This window comes from Paralichthys olivaceus, chromosome 9 (assembly GCF_024713975.1).
Source record: "Paralichthys olivaceus isolate ysfri-2021 chromosome 9, ASM2471397v2, whole genome shotgun sequence".
NCBI classification, from domain to species: domain Eukaryota; kingdom Metazoa; phylum Chordata; class Actinopteri; order Pleuronectiformes; family Paralichthyidae; genus Paralichthys; species Paralichthys olivaceus.
In genome coordinates, this window is record NC_091101.1 from 15,247,489 (window position 1) to 15,267,854 (window position 20,366).

At 41.4% G+C, this 20,366-nt stretch overlaps 2 protein-coding genes and 1 long non-coding RNA gene across 4 annotated transcripts in view; 2 read left to right on the forward strand and 1 right to left on the reverse strand.

The window, feature by feature from the left end:
* The window catches only part of LOC109627481 (uncharacterized), a 23,540-nt gene extending 14,892 nt beyond the window's left edge, over positions 1–8,648 (forward strand). Inside the window, exons 2-4 of the long non-coding RNA XR_002202599.2 lie at positions 6,140–6,211; positions 6,318–6,455; positions 6,863–8,648. This is a non-coding gene — a long non-coding RNA (uncharacterized lncRNA). The remainder of the gene's footprint in view (positions 1–6,139; positions 6,212–6,317; positions 6,456–6,862) is intronic.
* hrh2a (histamine receptor H2a) overlaps positions 1–11,533 on the reverse strand; it is a 13,670-nt gene extending 2,137 nt beyond the window's left edge. For both annotated transcript variants that reach the window (XR_011244088.1, XM_069531848.1), the window contains exons 1-3: positions 8,679–11,533; positions 760–2,345; positions 405–576 (exon numbers count right to left, since the gene is read on the reverse strand). Coding sequence is in view for 1 of the 2 variants with exons in the window: in XM_069531848.1 (XP_069387949.1) it covers positions 405–576; positions 760–1,765 (1,178 nt within the window). In the remaining variant the exon portion in view is untranslated. The remainder of the gene's footprint in view (positions 1–404; positions 577–759; positions 2,346–8,678) is intronic.
* A 410-nt stretch (positions 11,534–11,943) lies between these two features.
* Positions 11,944–20,366, forward strand: part of dock2-like (dedicator of cytokinesis protein 2) — a 93,152-nt gene continuing 84,729 nt past the window's right edge. The window contains exons 1-12 of the mRNA XM_020085913.2: positions 11,944–12,153; positions 13,883–13,966; positions 14,574–14,614; positions 14,757–14,812; positions 14,897–14,993; positions 15,092–15,240; positions 15,418–15,553; positions 16,186–16,343; positions 17,862–17,943; positions 18,129–18,264; positions 19,364–19,439; positions 19,588–19,664. Of these exons, the coding sequence (XP_019941472.1) occupies positions 12,111–12,153; positions 13,883–13,966; positions 14,574–14,614; positions 14,757–14,812; positions 14,897–14,993; positions 15,092–15,240; positions 15,418–15,553; positions 16,186–16,343; positions 17,862–17,943; positions 18,129–18,264; positions 19,364–19,439; positions 19,588–19,664 (1,135 nt within the window). The 5' untranslated portion in view covers positions 11,944–12,110. The remainder of the gene's footprint in view (positions 12,154–13,882; positions 13,967–14,573; positions 14,615–14,756; positions 14,813–14,896; positions 14,994–15,091; positions 15,241–15,417; positions 15,554–16,185; positions 16,344–17,861; positions 17,944–18,128; positions 18,265–19,363; positions 19,440–19,587; positions 19,665–20,366) is intronic.

Genomic DNA, 20,366 nt, shown 5'->3' on the forward strand with positions numbered 1-20,366 from the left:
AATTACGCAAAAAATACTGGATGGATTATTATAAAAAAGCGGATCCAGATCGGTGATCCAGGAACTTTTTTTCCATTTTCTCTAAAAATGTGAGATGGGGTGTTTTTCTATTATTTAGAGAATCATATATGGATCTTTTTTTGAACAAGGTCTTTTTATTTGAGATTTTCACTATAGCATACATGGATTGAAAAAAAATTATATTACTATAGATATACTGATATTTATGAAATTTGGTGGAGATCCAAATAAAAATCTGGATCTTTACATTCGGTTTCATAAAGGGACTGTTGGGTGGGGATACGCTATCTGAGTGTATACTTTTATTAGATCTGATGATTTGTTGGGCTCATGCATTTCAGTCTCTGCCGTGCAGACAATGTACATGGTGGCTGACAGTTTACCTTTCTTTGCCATTGACATCTGTGGCAGTAGTGCCATTAGTAAACTGGATAGTTGCTGTGTTTGCCCTGCTGTTCATTTCTTGAAGCATGAAGGTCTGATCTGTTAGACCTGCTCTGCACGTGGCGGGAGTGTGACCGCACAGCAACGTCACCTCTGTGAGCTGCTCCCTGCCTTAGATAGAGAGAAAGAAAGGAAATATAAACACTGAAGATACTGGGGATGAGAACATGTGATGAATTCACACTGGTTGCTGTTTTGTTGGATAGACGTCTACTCTTTGATAAAACCAGGTCTGGAAATCATCTTATATTAAGCTCAACATTTACTTGCATACTTGAATCTCTACAGCTTTACCTGCTGTGATAGTGGGAGACGGCTGTCGGCTCCTCCATCCACTGTAAATAGGGCATCGACATCTCAGTAGGTGGGCATATGCTGACCGGAAGTCCCTGTTGAGGGCTCCATAGAGAATAGGGTTAAGGGCTGAGTTGGTGTAACCCAGCCACAACACAATGGAATATTCTGGGACTGAGCTCGGGTCTGGGTGCTCCTTTAGGCCCAGCACTGTGAACAGGATGAAATAAGGCAGCCAGCACACAACGAAAGCCCCTATTACTGCAGCCAGCGTCACTGTGGCTTTGTGTTCCCGCAGAGCCACCGCTGTAACACTGGACACCACTGCGGTGCTGGTGGAGGAATTGCTCCTGCAGTTGTAGTGAGTGATCCAAGTGGGTCGGGCACTGATGATGCGCTTGGCCTGTGCCCGTGCAATGCGGAGTATTTGGAGGTAGGTCCAGCACATAGCCACCAGAGGCAGGTAGAAAGTAAGAAGAGAGTCAGTCAGTGCGTAGGGTCTGTTCAGCTCAAAGCGACATTTGTTCTCCGGAGCCCAGGGCCCACGGTTCTGCACTGTCCCATTCACTGTGTTCCACCCCATGTGAATGGGCAAGAAAGACACGGCCACGGACACTGTCCAGACACTGGCCATGGCCACCGCAACTCTCCATGGCAACACCAGCGAGGCATGCCTGAGAGGCATGGTCACCGCCAGGTAACGGTCCACGCTGATGGCCAGGAGCGTGAGGATGGAGGCGGTGCACAGCATGACGTCCATGGAGATGTAGAAGTTGCAGAAGACAGGGCCGAGCGGCCACTCGTCGTTGAGCTGAAGGAGGGCGGAGAAGGGGAGGACCAAGAGGCCGAGCAGCAGGTCCGTCACAGCCAGCGACACGATGAAGCAGTTAGTGAGGCAGCGGAGGCGTCGAGAGGCGCAGACGGCCAGGCACACCAGCACGTTACCACTGACAGTCAGAAGGATGAGGAGGGACAGGGTGACGCCCAGCATCACTTTTGACCACATTATCGCTGAAGCTTCACTGGAGACGATGAGATGACATCATGGCCGGAGCTTTGTGTGAACCATTATGTTTTCTTCTCAGTTTAAATTAGATAATGGATCATACTTTTTACATAGGAGGAATTCACATAATAGGCCTTTAGCTCAAATATAATCTTCACTCAGAGGGTTTCTGTGCTCCCGTATATAAAGTGGTCTCAATGTCTCCATGGTCATACTTAACATAAAATTCCATCCATGGGTGATCTCTCCATTTCTTCTGTCCTAGCCACTTATTTACCTCACCGCTTTTTGTTCTTGTTTGGCCTTGACTCTACAAACCATGGCTTTCTCATCTCACTAAACTCCACCAGTTCTCGCACTCTTGACAATATTTATCAAAAAACTCTCGCAACAATCTGGTTGATCAACCTTCGTCTCTTGACAAATGCTGCTACTGAGAACTGAGGATCAGCGCCTTGCTGATGAAACGTCAGCGCTGGCTGTTGAGCAGCATCCTGAGAGAGAGGCTGATTCATAGTGGTCCCATGTCATCACCCTGGCTTCAATACCATCTTCTATGGCTGTGGTGACACCTAGTGGACTGAGAGGAGAAACACAAGTGGTCATACAATTTTTTTTTTTCTACAGGTCTACATAATGCAAAGCCATACATCAGACCATACAGACCTTACCTACTCTAGTTTTATACTTGTAACATTTTTAAGCCTCTTGATAAATTCTTCTGACTCTTGCTTGTTTTGTGTTTTTGCGCTTATGTTTCATGAGCTGGCTACAGCATAGATGTGGCCTTTGTCCTTCTTTTTGGATTAATACATTCGATTAAATGATGTAATACAGTAATGCTTTGTGTCCAAGGTATTACTGGATTAACTACTGTATCATGAACTGGAAAATAAATTAAAACAAAAAAAACCTGAAGTTGTCAAGGACCCACATTTGTGATAGCTGATAAAACTAATAAATTAGTGACTAGTGACAGATTGATGCAGTTTGGTGGAAACATTTCGACAAAAATCTGCCTTTGGAACAAGAAACTCTCAAGATTTATGTTTTGAGCTGTTTTTTTTTACTCTGATAAGCTTTTAGTGAACTGTGTGATGACATTACATGTCAGTGTATTGACTCATGAACTTCTGTGTGTTTAATCACTCATGAAGTTCAGCATTTGATCTTAAAGATTGTGTTATTCCGAGACATTTATAGTCCCATGAAATATCTCAAAAGTTAAAATATTTAAACACGAATCAATCCATGTGTAAATCCTAGTATTTAATGAATTTAACACACACACACATGCACGTCTCCATGACTTCAGAGGACATTACATTAACTTGCATTGATTTCATGGACACTTCCTCTAACCTCAACCATAGTCACTACTTGCCTACATAAACAGATTTTGTTCCTCATAACTGGAAATCACACACACAATTATTCAAGTTCTGGCTTTTAAAATTGATGAGTTGTGATACAAAAATTCTTGCACGCATAATCTACAATGGTAAAGAAGTTAATACGGACCGCCATAGTAATAGTTCACAAATTGAATAGAATGTAAATATTTTTAGAAATCTGCTGCAGCTGAGACGATGTTTGTATTGTTAAATTTGATACATTTTCAGGATGCAATTACAAAAGGCTTTAGAACAATAAAAATGATATATTTCTATATGATATCATTTGTATGTGAGATGGAAATCTTGCGCTGAGTATGTCTGGATGGTGAGAGCTGTTTAGTTAAATATGACCATAGTGTAATAAATACAATAACAATCCATGAATATGTAAAAAGGCTTGTTTGTAAAGTGTTTCTCGTGAAATACTTTATTCTTCGATCCATATCGTTAAAATGTTTGTGTCTTACACAGACCTTGTCGAGAGAGTCAGTGTTATTTGTCCTCTGTGAACTCGTTCATTATTGGCATGAGTTCTCAATGTGTGCCTGGTGGAATGAGGAGAACTACCTGATAAGTCAAAGTGTGGAAAACATGCGTTTGCGTCAGTGGGTGGTGGGTAATGTTTGCTCGTCTATTTTCTAACGCTGTAATGGATGTTGGGACATTTGCCAAACTTGGTCCAGAGCCACTCACTTATCACCTCAAAGTGAGGGAGAGATGTCAAGAGATGGACTCACCAGCTTCGCATGAAGACAAGACAGAGTGACCGCAGAAGATACAACGAAAAATAACTCAGAGATAGAGGTTTTGAGTAAATCGAGGTCCAGGTAACTCAGACTCCCGTCTCTAATCTTCGAACTCTTTCAATCTTCAATTCTTTTATTCTGTGGACACATTTCTGTCACAGCCTCGCTGCTTTGAACTATATCCAGAGCAAACACTGATAGCACAGCCACTAACGTATGAAGTGCAGCTCTCAAATGCTTGCACCGCCTCGGTCTTTCCACGCTAGAGTGACTCCGAGGCCACGGGATTCAACTGTTTTCATCATCAAAATCTGTTTCACTCACTGACACACATGCACGCACACATGCACACGCACACCAGTTGGAATGAAGTTTGGCGTGGATCCAACACGGGTCGGCGAGGAATGTCCACATATGGTCACAGGACAACCTTGTCTTAACCCTGGGACTTAATGTATACAAGTGCGCGTGTGTGTGTGTGTGTGTGTGTGTGTGTGTGTGTGTGTGTGTGTGTGTGTGTGTGTGTGTGTGTGCACGGTGTGTGCACGGTGTGTGCACGGTGTGTGCACGGTTTGTGTGAGTGTGCAGTCACACACTGTTGTCTGCCCTCTGCTTAATACATTAGTTCCTTTTCCCATGTTGCAGAAAATTTTGTGAGAGCACAACCATATTTGTTTCCTGTGTTTATTTTTACATAAACATTTGTCTTTTAATAAAACCACATTAATATACAACTCTGCCTCACCCCCCCACTTATCCAGAAGCACAAAACCTTTTTTTTTTATACATGCGAGCATGCAAACGACTCGCGTGATGCACCATGTCGCTCTACAAACTTTCAACATTCAAAAGTCATTCACCTTAATGTTGAGTATGTTAAGTGTTATGCAGCCGTGCAGTAAATACATCGGTCATGTAGAAGTGTGCCACGTTATTTCTGACCATCTGGTTTCTTTCACAAACTTCTCATTAGTTGTTTCTAATGGAAAACGATGGTGAGTATTACTGCTTCTGTGTATATAAGCTAAGACTCCCATGTGGAGACCTGTACACTTGTAGGGCTATAGTGTTGCTTTTAAATCAGATTTTTATTCATTTGTTTTTAACTATTAAGTCTTGGAAAGATAGGCTTTCTATTATATATACTACCTGAACCAGTAGATTCACTGAAATGTGTATGATAATTAAGATGTGTGCTTTTACATGGATAACATGTTTAATGCTTCCCAGGGCCTCTCTCACTACAAAACTTCACCCTACTTTTTCTCTTTATTTAAAGTTGGTCCAACTGTAAACCCATGATGTTCTTTTCCCTTCACTGTCTGTTATCCATTCTCCTACAACAAGGCCTGGTTTAACAATGTGCATACATTCGTGTTGTGCAAAATCTTCAGACAGTCAACCAGACAGGAAGAGAGAAGTGCACTGCAGCCATTAAAGGGATAGTTCACCCAAAAATGAAAGTTCACTCATCCACATCTTAGCTTCATCTTGTCTCATGTATTAAATTATTGCATGTTGATGTCACAGTTATTGTTTAATACTGTCAGGTTTCTCATCTCGATGGAAATGGCCGCGCACGACCACAGCAACACACAACCCAAAAAAATACTGTGTGTCTTGGTAATGGATTTTCAGGACTGTGATGAGTGCTGAGTACTGTGATCTCCACAGGATGTGAAGGTTGCTCTACTTTAAGGAGTTTTCTACAGGAAAAGTGTTGTGTGGTTTTGAGGACAGTGTTTGACGGATTTTTCCCCAGGACTAGTTCTGAATATCTGAGGTGACACTCAGCACCTGGTGGGATGAAACAGGTGATTAACTTTAAGGAGCTCCTCTGTAGCTTCCTCTCCTTGTCTCCGATCTCCCAGCACAAAGAGATGTAAATGGGCTTAATTCTGCCCCACATAGACCTTCTATTAGTCAGTTAATGGCTGGGTGCAAAGAGCCTAATTTGGGTATTGAGATGAAGTGCAGGCAGAAAAGAACTGGTCTGAGCTCAGAGATGAGTAATGAGGTTATTTGCCTCTCAGCTGGGACCCGCTGTCTGAATTGAAAGATGGTCTAAAAAGCAAGTTCCCGTTCTGCGACCTTTTTTTATTTTACCCGCCAGATGTGTCTTTTAAGAAATGGATGAGCCATGTTTGCTCCTCTTCAGCACCATTAGTTGTCACAGTAATCTTGCATATTATAGCAAATTCAAAGTTATGTATTTGTATATGTTTACACAGAGTCTGGGAAATGAGTTCATCCTTCGCTCTCAAGTCACAGAAATATTGAGACGAGGTCTAAATTGCTGGCAGGTGTGAAATTAACCTTTTTATTTGGTTGCTACAGACTAGTCAGGATACTTGAAATAAACTCATTCATTCACTCATTCTTTCTTTCATGCATTCATTCTGTCCTCAGTTGGTGTATCTACCACCTGTTGATCCTAAGATGACGCACCAAACCAGATCGCTTGTCTCTGTGTTCCTGCTGCAATGTCTTTAATGTTGGTCCAAATATGAGACAAATGCAAATGGCAGAGTGGAATTCTAACTACAGGTATTTCGGATAGTTGGGGCTCTTAACTATAGATTTACACACGTAAAGGGAAAGCAAAGGATTTTAAACTGTATAAAATGTATTTAGTGTCGACTGTGACACTGAAAAGGCAGACAGATGATGAAAGCTATTTCAGAGCTACGTAATGTAATCAGACGTTTGAATGCTTCATTTATTCTATTCTAATTCAATTGAGCAGCGAATACTTGGCTCTTTCACTTCCTCTGCTTTTGCAAAATAATCTATAGCTGTCTGCATTTTTGTGAATGTGCCGAGGTCTGCGTGTGTGCGTGCATGCGTGCGTGTGTATGTATGTGTTGGGCTCTGGGTGGATATGAATGTGTGTGTGTGCGTGTGCAAGGGTGTGTGCAAGTCTTCCTGTTTGTCTTTGCTTTTGTCCTTGACAGAGAGACCCAGAGAGACACTGGATAGAGAGGGAAGTGGTCTGGGATGGAGGTTGCTTGGTAACCGCTGTGTGTCCTGAGCGGTGGAGGGAAGCTGTGGAATCTTGACAAAGCGTGAAAACAACACACACACACACACACACACACACACACACACACACACACACACACACACACACACACACACACACACACACACACACACACACACACACACACACACACTGAGCCACAGACACGTCCGCAGACAGGGGGATCAGACACATAAAATATGTATAGACGCTAACAGCATGCATCGCTGTGACACACACACACACATCAACAGACTTGTTTACACAAACAAGTTAAGGTCACTTGGGTGCGATGGATTGCCCTCAATATGTCAGTCTCGCCACGCTTACTTTTATGTCAACAAATCGATGCTCCCGCCCATACCTCAACCTAAGAAGCACTTACATTCACACACACACACACACACACACACACACACACAGACTCAACACTTTTCCTGTCATATTTCACAGTTGCACTTTTCTGAACTGCTCATACGGTTCCCTGACCAAGTCATGACACCAAACCACATCCTGTCTCAACACATTGCGGCTGCTCCTGCTGATCCACTGTGTTGTGTTATCCTCTCAGATAAAGATGTGTAAATCACGATTTGCTACATTTTATTGGTCGTAAATGAAATAAATTAGGATATTACCATCATGTTGTAGTGGTTTATGGTGTTCTTGTCCAGGTAAATCACAGCAACCAACAGAAAACAAGGCTGCAGCAGTGAAAGTTGAATGTATTTTAAAAATTAAAATTATAACTTTATCGACATAAAAGCCAAGGACATTTTGTTCAGGGAGGCCAAACCCCAAAATACATCACAGGGATGATTTCACTCTAATGAACTATTCATACTCTATACACTCTTCTTTTGTGTGTAAGAAAATAAAAGGAAACAAGATATTACTAGCTCTTGGTCAAACAACATGGAAAATCACACTTAATGTGAGATAGTGGAAAGGTGAAGTTAAAATGTAGAATTAGAAGATAAGAAACAACTGTAGCATTAAACCCACACACACGTACACACACAAATCATGTGTATCTTTGTGAGGAAGCTCATTAACATAATGTTCTCCCTCTACCATGTCCTCACTAGGGTCTATGCTTAAAATGGTCCTCACAAATGTGTAAGTACAGGAACAAACACACGCAGACACGCACATGCCCACGCACAAACGCAGAAAATAATCTCACTTCCTCATTTTCTGGACTGATTAAATGACCCCTCTGTGTATTTGTCATTGTGCATAGTTGAAATGCTCGCACAGGATCAGACTCTGGACTCTCTCCACAACCACAAACAAATTAGTTATATTATTACACAAATCCCAAACATGAGAGAAATTCAGAGCAGCAACTTTTGATCCTCTGAGCCGCTCAACACACACACACACACACACACACACACACACACGCTTCTTTCACGTCCTTTACTTTTCATATTTACATGGAAATTGTGACTCATAAAATAGATTCAACAGAGGCTGAAACTGACACCTGCATGATTAAAGTATATTTTTATAGATATAAATCTGACAAATATTCAATTACTCAAATTCCCCCCATGACTATTCTCTGTAACATTCTTGCTTGGCTGATGAAATGTGCAGCAGTAAATCCGGAGTCAAATTTGATGATGCTCTTATGCTACAAATTTACAGCTGGACTGATAATGTTTTCACACACACAACTCATGGGAAGGTAAAACATATTATATATTTTTGAATGTACGGAAAGTAAGAATTGATCAACTCACCTCAGGGCTGCTTCTCTCCTTGTGTGACGACTGCCCCCGCCGCTCTGCTCTGCTCTGCTCCCGGAGTGACGACAGAAACAGTCTCGCTCACCAAGTGTGTTTGTGTGTCTAATGAGTGTGTGTGTGGGGAGAGAGAGAGAGAGAGAGAGAGATCCACTGAATCACAAAGCTCTCTCTTTCTTTCACTCTCTGTGTGACTCCTATTATTCTTCTCTTTCTCTTTGCTTGTAATTTGCTTTTGAAATTATTTTAATAGCTCAGTTCTCTTATCATGCCGTCTAACTTGCATGTGCCAGCGGCGGCGATAAAGTGGGTTCTACTCAACAAACACTGGCCTTTGGAGACGGGGCCTGTATTACCTGAATAATCCAAGCAACCAGTTGCATTCAGGCCTAATGGAATTGCTGGCAAATACGTCTGCTGTGTAGTGAGGAGAGACGTGGGAGGGAACGGCTTTTCATGCAGGCATCTTTCTTTTTTTCTTTTTGTCTTTAAGATTTTTGTTTCTCATGCACACACGCATGCCTCCGCTCTGTTTACGCTTTAATAACTCAGGGTTTTTTCTGATGGCTGCCTGGACGACTTTGGAGGTAAATCTATGAGAACTGGCACCAGTCTGATAGGAGTGATGTCAGTGACCCCGATGGGTCACAAGGAGTTATAAATCCATCTCTATTTGTGGTGCAGTCTTTAACTCAGCCTTTGTATCTATTTTCATGTGACCTGGCCGACCCCGCATGTGGCTTCTCTTTCCTTTCCAGCGTCAATTTATCGTCTGGCCTTCAGGCAACATTCATAAGTCATTATCACTTCTCTTTTCATGCCTTTTGTTCATTTTCGTCTCCCTTTTCCTTATCGTTCTCATTCTGTCTTTGGCTCTGTCTCAGTTTCCAGAGCTCTTGTTAATATCTTAATCTTTCTTTGTCTCTCTTAGTGCTTTTCCTCTCGACTGTCCCTCTGCCTGCTGCCTCTTTTTATTCCCTCGTCTGTATGTTGCTTCATCTTTTACTCCATTTTACGTTATTTCTTTCTACACACATTCAAGCTCCACCCTAATTTCTCCTTGTCAGTCACAGCAACAATGGCCCAGTTTTGTTCCACCAGTGATAACGTATCTCTCTTTATCATTTCTTTGTTCTGTCCTCGTCTCCTGTTTCCTACATCTGCCTGTCTTTCTCCCGCCCTTTCTAATTCACATTAATTCTATGACTGAATTTCTGCTTGTCTCGTGCACACACTGAACTTGTTAACGTTTCTGGGCTCACCTCTCAGTCTTTGTTAAACTCAGTGTGTTGACACCCCCTCCCTCTTGTTCCCATAACAACAGAATATCTTCTGAGGTTTCTGAGCTGGTGGAGGATACCTGCCATCACTGAGTCCATGTCTTCTGTGTGGATATAGCTTTTCTTAAGGCTTAGCTGCCTTTGGGCCCCTGTGTGAAATAGTCAGTTGGCAGTGGTAGCTCACATGCCTTTGGCATTTGAATATAAATTGTTTATATATGAAGTTTAATTGTAGCCAGTCTAGGTCAAGAGTGTGTTTTTAAAATATTTATCATGTCTCGCTAAGATAAGCTGAAGTCATTCCAGGAGAATAAATCAAAAATTGAAAAATGATTTAGGACTCTACCCCCCTCTTTTGGATTTGCAAAGAAATGACATCATCTCTCATGGACTCAGTCATTTGTCGATTCAAATTCAAAGTGACACATCAGATGGAGAGAATAAAGCCATCGAAAGAAAAAACTTTTTAAAGAAAAACTGACGAAATGGAGTTTTATACTAGTAAATACATTTTTATTAACGGAAACAAATCTAAGATAAAATTTTATTGCACAAAACACCAAAATGTCATCTACTTGATAAGAATGTCGAATGCAGCATCACTCAACCATAACTAGAATTTCCAATCCAGCAGATATTGGGCGCACAGTGGGATTACAGGTCACCAGGCTATCACAGAGCTGACAGAAGCCGTTTTCAGACACGAACTCCGGAGGACGTCCGCAGCATTTGCCTGTCACACATGAACAAAACGGGAGGTTCTGTGCTCAGACGCGTTCAAAACAACACAGACATGTCTGCAGTGTTCAGGGGAGGGGTGGCGCAGCAGGCAGAGACAGGCTGTTACAGATTAATTCTACTACAGAAATCCCATTTTTGTTTACATCGCATTGACACTGTTTTCTACGTGTGTGGCGGTTTTTTTTTTGCACTTGTTGTGAATCCTGTGGAGGATCTTCTGCTGTGTTGTCACACTCGGACATTCTGCTGACTTTTTACCTTGGGGGCTGGCCAGAGAAACTTCAGAAAGCATATCTTAAAGTAGCTAAATAGACAAACTGTCTGTTAGGACTGACAGACTATTTTTAGATAAGTATTTGGATGCTAAATATACTCTCCCATTAATGATACAGTAAAAGAAATGTAAAAATATTTTCTGTCGATAATTACAGTCATGGAAGCAGCCAGTGATATTTAAAAAGGCCCAGAATGTTATGATGCTTGTTGTGTTGATGATGTTCTCAGAATTAGAAGCTGATCAGATATGAATACCTTCCTTATAAAGAATTCGTGAAAACAAGTAAATTCTGGGACAAATCGACGCCTCCTCATTTCATATTTTCTCCTCCTGCTGCTTGAGCTTCTGGTGCGTTTGTGCTCAGTGAAGAAGCACCCACAGATTATGAGGTACTCTCAAAGAGACGACAAATTGCTGCAAACAGGATCGCAGCTGCTGCATCTTCATGTGTTTCCCAACTCCACAAGTAGAAAGAGGAGATATGTAATCATTTACATTTTTTTCTTGAATCTAAAACAGAATATAAAAACACACACACCTGCACACTTATGGAGTTAATGGACAGTTCTTGCAGACACTTTACTGAGGTCCTGAGGTTTAACAACATTACGCTGTGTGGAATAAGCTTCTCATTTTATTCAGATTAGAGAAGAGATCACAGATGCTTTATTTCAGGTTTTGTTAACATATAAAAGAAAATGGTAGAATTTATTTTCTCCATAGTTGGACTAATGAAAAAATACATCTGTGTTTTAACAACATAAGTAACTTTACATACTTAAGATATCACTTTTTATCCTTTTGTGTAGCTGCTGTTGATGTTTTTCAGCTCACTTATCAATCACATTAAGTCATCCGTTAGATCAGATGAAAAAAATGGAGACTGCACACACTACACAGGCCTGCGGGTGCTATAAAACTCCACCTTGTTGAACTCACCCACTTCCCCTTACCGTCTGAAGGCAGGAAGAGAGGAGAGACAGAAGAGGAAGAGATGCAAAGGGGGATGGGCTTAGTGTTTTCATTTTAAGTTAGAGAAAAGCAGAAGTAAGAAGTTTAGCGAAAAGTGATAGCAAAAGAATTGGAGGAGAATCCGAGAGAGAGAAAGGTAGGTGAGGGACTACGTGAGCCATGGCTCCTTGGACGAGGACCACCACAGAGCGGTATGGTGTCGGTAAGTCATTATGCGCCCACATGTGTGTGACTGTGTATAAATGCATATACATGTTACTCTAGTGTCTGTTGAAGTGAGATGGCAAACTAAGATACGGATAAGAAAAATGGATGTCCATCACTTCCTGCTTGACAGGATGTGAGCAGGTGCTCATGGCCTCCAGAAAAGGATGTACACATCAGATATACCTCCTCCCCCAAAAGAATTTAAGTCCTAAAATGATATATTCACTGACTTCACTTGACTTCACTACTCAAGTTTATGTGTTATGAATCAATTTATAGCTGCAGATAAAATCTCTGAAATACTTTCTTCCTAAGCGGATGCAGATATGAGTGACAGTGGTTCGGCTCCATGCACTACATGTTACTAAGAACATAAATACTTAAACTCAATTATTCCTTTTTTTCTTGAAAGATTTGTTTTACCACCAGTAACAAGTTGTCTACTGTGCAAGTACAACCTCCCAGTAGAGTCAGTCTCTGTTATGTGGGTTGAATATGGTCTAGTTGCTGCCAGATATGCAATTTTGACAAAAGGTGAGATTTTTAGACTTTAGACTAGAATGATACAGTATAGTAATACAGATTGTTATTTCACAGCAGCTCACAGACCTGGAGCAGACGGTGCATTGATTTATTACTTCTAGGCAATAAATTGGACTTAAAGTTTGTATCGTACAATATGAGGGGAGGCTATTCAAAGATTTTCATCGTAGCAGTTGTACCACATGTATCTTAATGAATTTACTTAGAAGCAACACAATCTGATGTTTAGTTTATATTCTGTATCGAAGCTAAACATCTTCCTGGTCTGTGTGAGGCTAAAACACAGGAAGTGAATGAACAGCAAAGAAGTTTGAGGTTGAAGCTGAACAACTGAAAACTGCAGAAATAGCAGATTAAAAAGACGAGTTGAATCAGCATAACGTTGTGAATGTGAATATTTATGTCTGAGTGAAAATAGAAAGACCTTTATTTTTTTATTTTCTATCAGCCGTTAGTTAGTTCACAAACTATTTCCACCTGTGAGCTATAGTGCAGACAGACAATAGTTTTACAGCTTTTTTGCTACAATAATACTCAGACAGTAAAGCACAGGTCATAACTGACTATTTTACACATGCATTAATCTGCTAAATAATATTCAAATAAATACAATGAGACTGTTGTCAAAGTCTACAACTCAACACCATGTATGAAATTGTAAATGTTTATTTACATGTAGCTTATAATTATTGTGCATTTGCAATATTTGACACAATATAAGACTTTATTTGTCCAGAAGGAAATCCACTTGTCATTATTGAGTCTAAAAACATTAGTGAAAATAGATAATGTTTTAAGTGTATTGCAAATAAATGAAAACAGTGGATACAGAGTAATGCAGAACCAGTGGCTAATATAAATAACAATAAATACTAAAATAAATAAATTATTTGCAATGTTCATTTTCAAATGAATTTTTATTTTACCTTAAGATTTCTTCCTTTGAAAGAGAGGTTCTTCTCTGCTGCTGTAGCTGTGTCATCATCACAGTCAGTTCAAATGTTTGCTCTCACGTGTTTGCCTGACGCCAACGCTGACTGTTGCCAAGGTTGCAAAAAACTGCAGAACTTCACCAGCAAATCTAATTTGCTTGTGCCAACATTCGTATCATCAGAGTTCTCGGCTCTGTTCACTTTTTCAGCTGTGCCTTTCATCAGACTCTGAACACTTTCTGTTTTCAGTGAAGTGGAATTTTGCCGGGAATGGAGAGAAGCAGCTTTCTCTGGAGGTGGGCGATGCTGTTCACATCCAGGAAGTCTGTGATGGTGAGAAAACCTCAAAACATAGACATAAAGTTGTTTGTTTACATCATGTGATTCTCCTGAATAATCTTTTTATACATAAGATATAGACATGTCCTAAAACCAACTAGTATTTCCCCATATTATAAGCAAAGCTTCTTAAAAAACTAGAATAGCACTCAGTAAAACTCAAATCTCAGGTCCTTTATTAAACCACATTTAAATTCACTAGATCCATATTTTTATATGGATTTGCACCCAATAGAACTCGTTGATCTCAGTCCCCTACACATGTCTAATTTCATTAAAGATCTATTCATTATTTCCTGGGAAATCAGTGAAAATGTCAGAATTAAAAAAATAATAAATAAATCTAAGAAAATGGAGAAAACTTTCCACATCTGCACCAAAAGCTTTTTCTTCACCCATGTCCCATTTTTTCACCAAGCTTCATGGAAATTTGTTCAGCAGTTTTTTTTGTATAATCCTGCTCATAATCAAACAAACAAATGAATGTGGGAAAAAGCATAATGTCCTCAGGGGAGGTAATTACTTCATGTGTATGTGCACATGTTTTTGTTTGTGCATGTGTGTCTGTGTGACAATGGTAAGATGTCATTGTGTCTTGCAGGGTGGTACAGGGGCTACTTGACGAGGAACAAAGCCCAACAGGTTAGAGCTCTGGTGTGACATCAGACTGTGCATCATCATAAACCACTTTTATTCATTCATCACATAGATCTTGTTTTCTAGAGTTTCGGATCGGTCCCAGTTCCAACATAATTCATGTCCTCACACTCTCATTCCTCTCTAGGGCGTGTTCCCCGCCAGTTTTGTCCACCTTAAGGAGGTCGTCATTAAAAAACGAGGGTGAGTGGATTAAAAAAAAACAACAGCTTTTGTCTTTTTGCAAAGGTTTTTTTGTATTTGTAACATTTGTATTTATGTGTGTAGAAATGAGGAGGTGGTGATGTCTGCAGAGATGCCCTTGGTGAAGGAGGTGACCACCACACTAAGGGAGTGGGGAAGCATATGGAAGCAGCTCTTTGTGGTAAAAAAGAAACTAATGAGCAAAACCACTCTTTGTGTGTGTGTGTTTGTGTCTGAGTGTGTGTGTGTGAGTGTAACACCATACATCTTCCTTGTCAGGCCAACAAAGAGACGCGTGTGAAGCAGGTCCCGAGACTGATGTGGGAACTAATGGAGTGGCGTTCCCAGCTCCTGTCCGGCACTTTGCCCACAGACGAATTCAAGGAGCTCAAGCAGAAAGTCACCTCCAAGATTGATTACGGCAACAAGTACGTCTGCCCCAAAACAGAATTACAGGTTTACGCTTTTATATGGTTACTGTTCAAGGATGGACTCGCTCTTGTCGTCCTCCCTCTCCTCAGCCCTCTGTGCTTCTTCGATTTCCACCTGTGCTTGTTGTCTCCTTCTTCACCTCCCATGAACCCTCCCTCTCCTCCTGACCCCAGGATCTTGGAGCTGGACCAGGTCGTTCGAGACGAGGACGGGAACATTCTGGATCCAGAGCAGGCGAGCGTCATCAATCTCTTTCGGGCTCACGAGGAGGCCACGACCAAGATCAATGAACGCATCAAAGAGGAGAAGGTACAGGCAGATGTGTAAGACAGGAGAGTTTGGGTCTCCGGGAGCATAGAGGCTCTCATTAGGGAAGTGATGGCAGATGTTGTCGTCATAATTAGATTGATTGAATAACTTTGCTGTGATTTGTCTGCACTAGATTAGCATCTCTCCTAAGAAACCGTTCCCTCCTTTCCATGGGTTCTTATCCTTCAATGTAATGAGGTATATGGGTGGAATCACATTCATGCCATAGAATTTTTATTTTTAATTTTTTTATGAGAAACTAGTAAAGTTAGACTTAATGAAATTTTCATGGATAATAAACTTACCTCGCACTAATCATATCCGCCAGTTTAAGAACTCATTTTCTTTGCAAATTTCCTTGACTTCACTTTAGCTCCAAGCAGCTTACTTCACATTTCAACACTGATTGATAAATAAGAATCTACTTGCGAGTTTATTACTCATATTTTCATTTCCTCTTTGACAAACTAACAATCTTAATGATGCAGCTACATCCCAGGTTAAGGTTAATGCTACTCCAGCTGATCAGATTTGTCAGGATCTTATCATGAACTTTCTCCAATTGCATTTTTATTCTGGTAAACTCTTGTTCTAACACCGTAACCTCCTGAAATGAATGTCTTCCCCCGCAGTCTAACATCCAGACGGACCTCAGCGGGATATCAGCACGGATCCAATCATCCCCCACCCACAGCCTCTATGTCTTTGTCAGGAACTTTGTGTGCCGCATTGGAGAGGACTCCGAGCTCTTCATGTCCCTCTATGACCCCAACAAACAGACCATCATCAGGTATCACTCCTCGCTCAGCCTCAGTTTTCAGCCTGATGCGTGAAATTTAAAATGCATTATTTATGTGTTGCAGTTCATACTGATGCTGCTGTTTTTAGACGTGTGTTCTTTTCAGGTGGATTTCAGAATTTAAAGCGTCATTTTCATTTGAAACTTAAATTAAAATCTGATGTTAATGTTGAAGTCCTGGCTCCACCACCTGATCTGCACCACCTTCCTAACCCATAGCACATCCTTCCATCAAGTTTAATCCCTGCTGTAGTTTTTGCGTCGTCCTGCTAACTAACAAACTAACGACACATAACCTACTGGGCAAAGGTGACTAAGATTCTCTATATTCCTCCGTCTGAAACAAATGAAAATAACTTTAAATTCAAATATTTATGTCATATCCATCCCTCTGAGCCTGGAAAATACACACACACACACACACACCCTCCTCTGTTCTTCTCTATTTCCCTGTGTCTATATCCTTCTCCTTCTGTTCACGTCCTCTTTTTTCCCTATTGTTGAACCCCGCTAAGTTAGAACAATGCTACGCCAAAAATAAGAATACATAAAACACAAATTATAGGGCAGTGCATACTGACTGGCAGCGCTATGTGGAGTTTGACAGAGCTGATGCTAAGGCCTGTCACTCACTGTCTCTCTGGGTATCAGTGACTCTGCCACAGCAGCCGGGAGTATTAAGATAGACCTGGATCGATCACCTTATTTTTTCAGTGCATATCCACTGTCTGTCCTGATGATCTTCCACACAAGAGAATATAGAGAGGAAACAAAAACTGAACTGAAACACAACTGATCGGTGAATATTACCCATGATCCCCGCCTTTTTGAACGAGAAGAGCTTCGCTGAATATTGCAGATAAACATGTTTTTTAACTTATCTACAGTTCCTGAACTTGTTGGGACTGATTTAGGAAGTTACTATTTCAAGTCAATGTACCATCAAACTCATTTTGAAGCTGCTCTAACAACTGGGAGCTGCCCAGTGTAACCACAGCTTTTTTTCTGCTGTTACCAACCATGACGTTTTCTGCTTTTCAGCCTGTTGCTGCCACTGTCTCAAAAGATGTTATTCTACACCCGTCTTCTTTCTACAGATTGTAGGGTTTCATTACTATTCTCAGCTTTGAGTTGCCTCTCTCTCTGTACCCACACACACTGATACATGCCTGTCAGGAATGAATGTCAGAAAAATGCTATTGACAGTAGCAGGAATGTATTTTCAGTACTTGAATGTAAATTACTAGGCAGCAGCTCTGGGTATCATGAGATCCACGTCTGTCAGGGCAAAACTGAAATAAAAGATAAAAATAAAAATCAGTTTCCCTGAAATCATAAAATATCACGTCCCGACAGAGATACCGTTTCTATCTTGTTCTGATTCTACGTTGTACATGGAAATATTTACATGCACCGAAACAGATTTCATTTTTGTTTGAGTAAGTGTGAAGGATTTTAATAAGATATGTTGTGATATGATGTTTTAACGCTTTAACAATCTTTATGCAGTGAGAACTACCTGGTGCGCTGGGGCAGCCAAGGATTCCCCAAAGAGATCGACATGCTCAACAACCTGAAAGTTGTCTTTACAGTAAGTGACCACAGGAGTGCACTGTCACACTGTTTCTTAGCAGCACACAGAACACTGTATATGTCCTTCTTTCTCTCATCCTCTCCTCTCCTAATCGTCTGTCCCCAACTCCACTTCTCCCTTACTTCCTTTGTTTTCTTTTCTCTCTCTCTTTTCTACTTCTCCTTTGTATCTTTGTCTTCCAGGACTTGGGAAACAAGGATCTGAGCAGAGAGAAGATTTATCTAATCTGTCAGATAGTGAGAGTGGGCAGGATGGACCTGAAAGACACAAACCACAAGAAGTGCACTCAGGGCCTGAGGCGGCCGTTTGGGGTGGCAGGTACTTGAACTGGAGCCAATGTAATTTGTTTTTTGGTCAAAAGTGCAGCTAAATATCCAGTTTGAGCAGTGAAGTGATGGGCAGTATTTATTGTAGTTATCAGGCTTCACTCTGATAAGCTGCTGTGTATCTAATGATAGAGAGAGGCTGGTTCGTCTCCCTGCATTGCAATGTTTACACCAGTTTATCCAACAGTAGTGTCCTTTAGCTGCCTCTTTAGTCTCTTTTACTCTTGTTCCCCAAAGGTCAGAGTATATTTGTCAGGTTTATGAGCTTTTGCTGCTGCAGCTGCAAGTTTTATCACATATATTAAAGCAACACTGTGTAACAGCACCCTCTGCAGCCACATGGGGTGATTAGATCTATGAAGTTAATGTAGATAATGTAGAGAAAAAAATCAAACCCTATCAATGTGCTGAGTGTAGCTCTCAACTGAAAGACCTTCTGAACCAGAAGAGCTGCTGTAACAAAAACACCAAACTCTGGTCAGAACTCTTCATATTTTCCAAAGTTCTATTTTGAATATTAGAAACTATGCTGGTTGCCTTTATTGACTGGAGCTGCTCTCAGACATGAACTGAACTCTGCAGATACTGACTCAGTACTTTCTCTGGAGGAGATGCATGCACGTGTGAATGCAGACTTTCTCCGCCTGTCCTCCAAGTATAAGTCTGTAGAAAGTCAGGAGAACTCGATATGAGAACAAAGCGGATGATCCCTTGCTGGATTCACTGTGAGAGAGTCGGGGGTGTTTATGATGCTTGTAACATCTACCCGTTAGCATCACTCTGGAACTTGCTGGACCTGGATCTGGCTATTTAAGCTGCATCTTTCTGCTCAGCAAACTTACATGGAGGCAGCAACATTCTCTCTAGTCCAACTCAGTGAACCATCAGACTAATACATAAGCTGCTAAGGTAAAAGAAAGTTGCAGCCCTTTAGGCTTTTGTTGCTGCCACTGTCTCAGAAACAGTTTTTTTCTTAATCCTCATAAAATCTCACATTCAGTGTTGACTGATGTGACACATCACAATTTACTGTACAGACATTTCTATGGATTTTTCTCATAACAGACACATTTGTTTTCTCGTCTCTGCAGTGATGGACATCAGCGACATCATCAAAGGGAAGATCGAATGTGAGGAAGAGAAGCAGTTCTTCATCCCCTTCTTCCCGTACGTCCTATTTCCCTCCTCTATTATGCCACCTCTTCTTTCTGTTCCTGTAACTTGCGTGGGCGAAAATGTCACCATGAGCACGATTTGGAGATTAAACGTTTTCTGTGTGTTTGAAGTGTGTTTGTGTGAACTTGTTTGGCTCCAGGGTGGTCGCTGAGAACGACTTTCTTCACACCTTGCTGAACAAAGTGACTGCATCACGAGGAGACAGTGGCGGCCAAGGTAGTGTACCGCACTTACAGGCTTTGCTCTCTCTTCCCTTTTGCGTGTGTGTGAGTCATGTGACCGCTCAGCCAAATTTAGCGGCCCTGTTCGGGCTGAGGGTTCCCACTGGACTGTGCACTCTGCAGCCATTTGTGGTGAGATAAAATGGACATTTCTCGCCTCCTCTCTCTGCTGCGTGTGTGAGAAAGAAGGACATTATCCTGATGGATAGCGCGCGCCCTTGAGCTCAGCGTTTTCATATTACTTACCCTTTATTTCTCCTTCTTCATCACCAGCCTCCAGTCCTCCTGCCCACTTCCTCATGTTTATAGCCCACTTTGACAGCCCCTGTGGTTGACACCGACTCGTTCCACATGAACTAAACCCAAATACAGGACTGCACTGTCATATCGCTCACTTCTTTAACCCTCCCCTCGCTCCTGAAGGCCGGGGGCACAACCTAGATATGAAAGGATCACTCGGACGAACAGATAGGGAGGGAGAACCGGAGGCCATCAGATGTCTGTTCTTAACATTACTCACCCCTAATCTCTCCTCCCTCTCACTTTGAGTGGCTTACACGCAGTAACACACATTCACAGTTTTCCCTGGAGGGATGTGTTTTGCCTTGAAAATGTGGGTTTGTGACATAGTCTAGATTTTACCAACTCTTTTCCCTAATTGTCTCTCCCCCCTTTCTTGCTGTCAATTTCTGTCAAT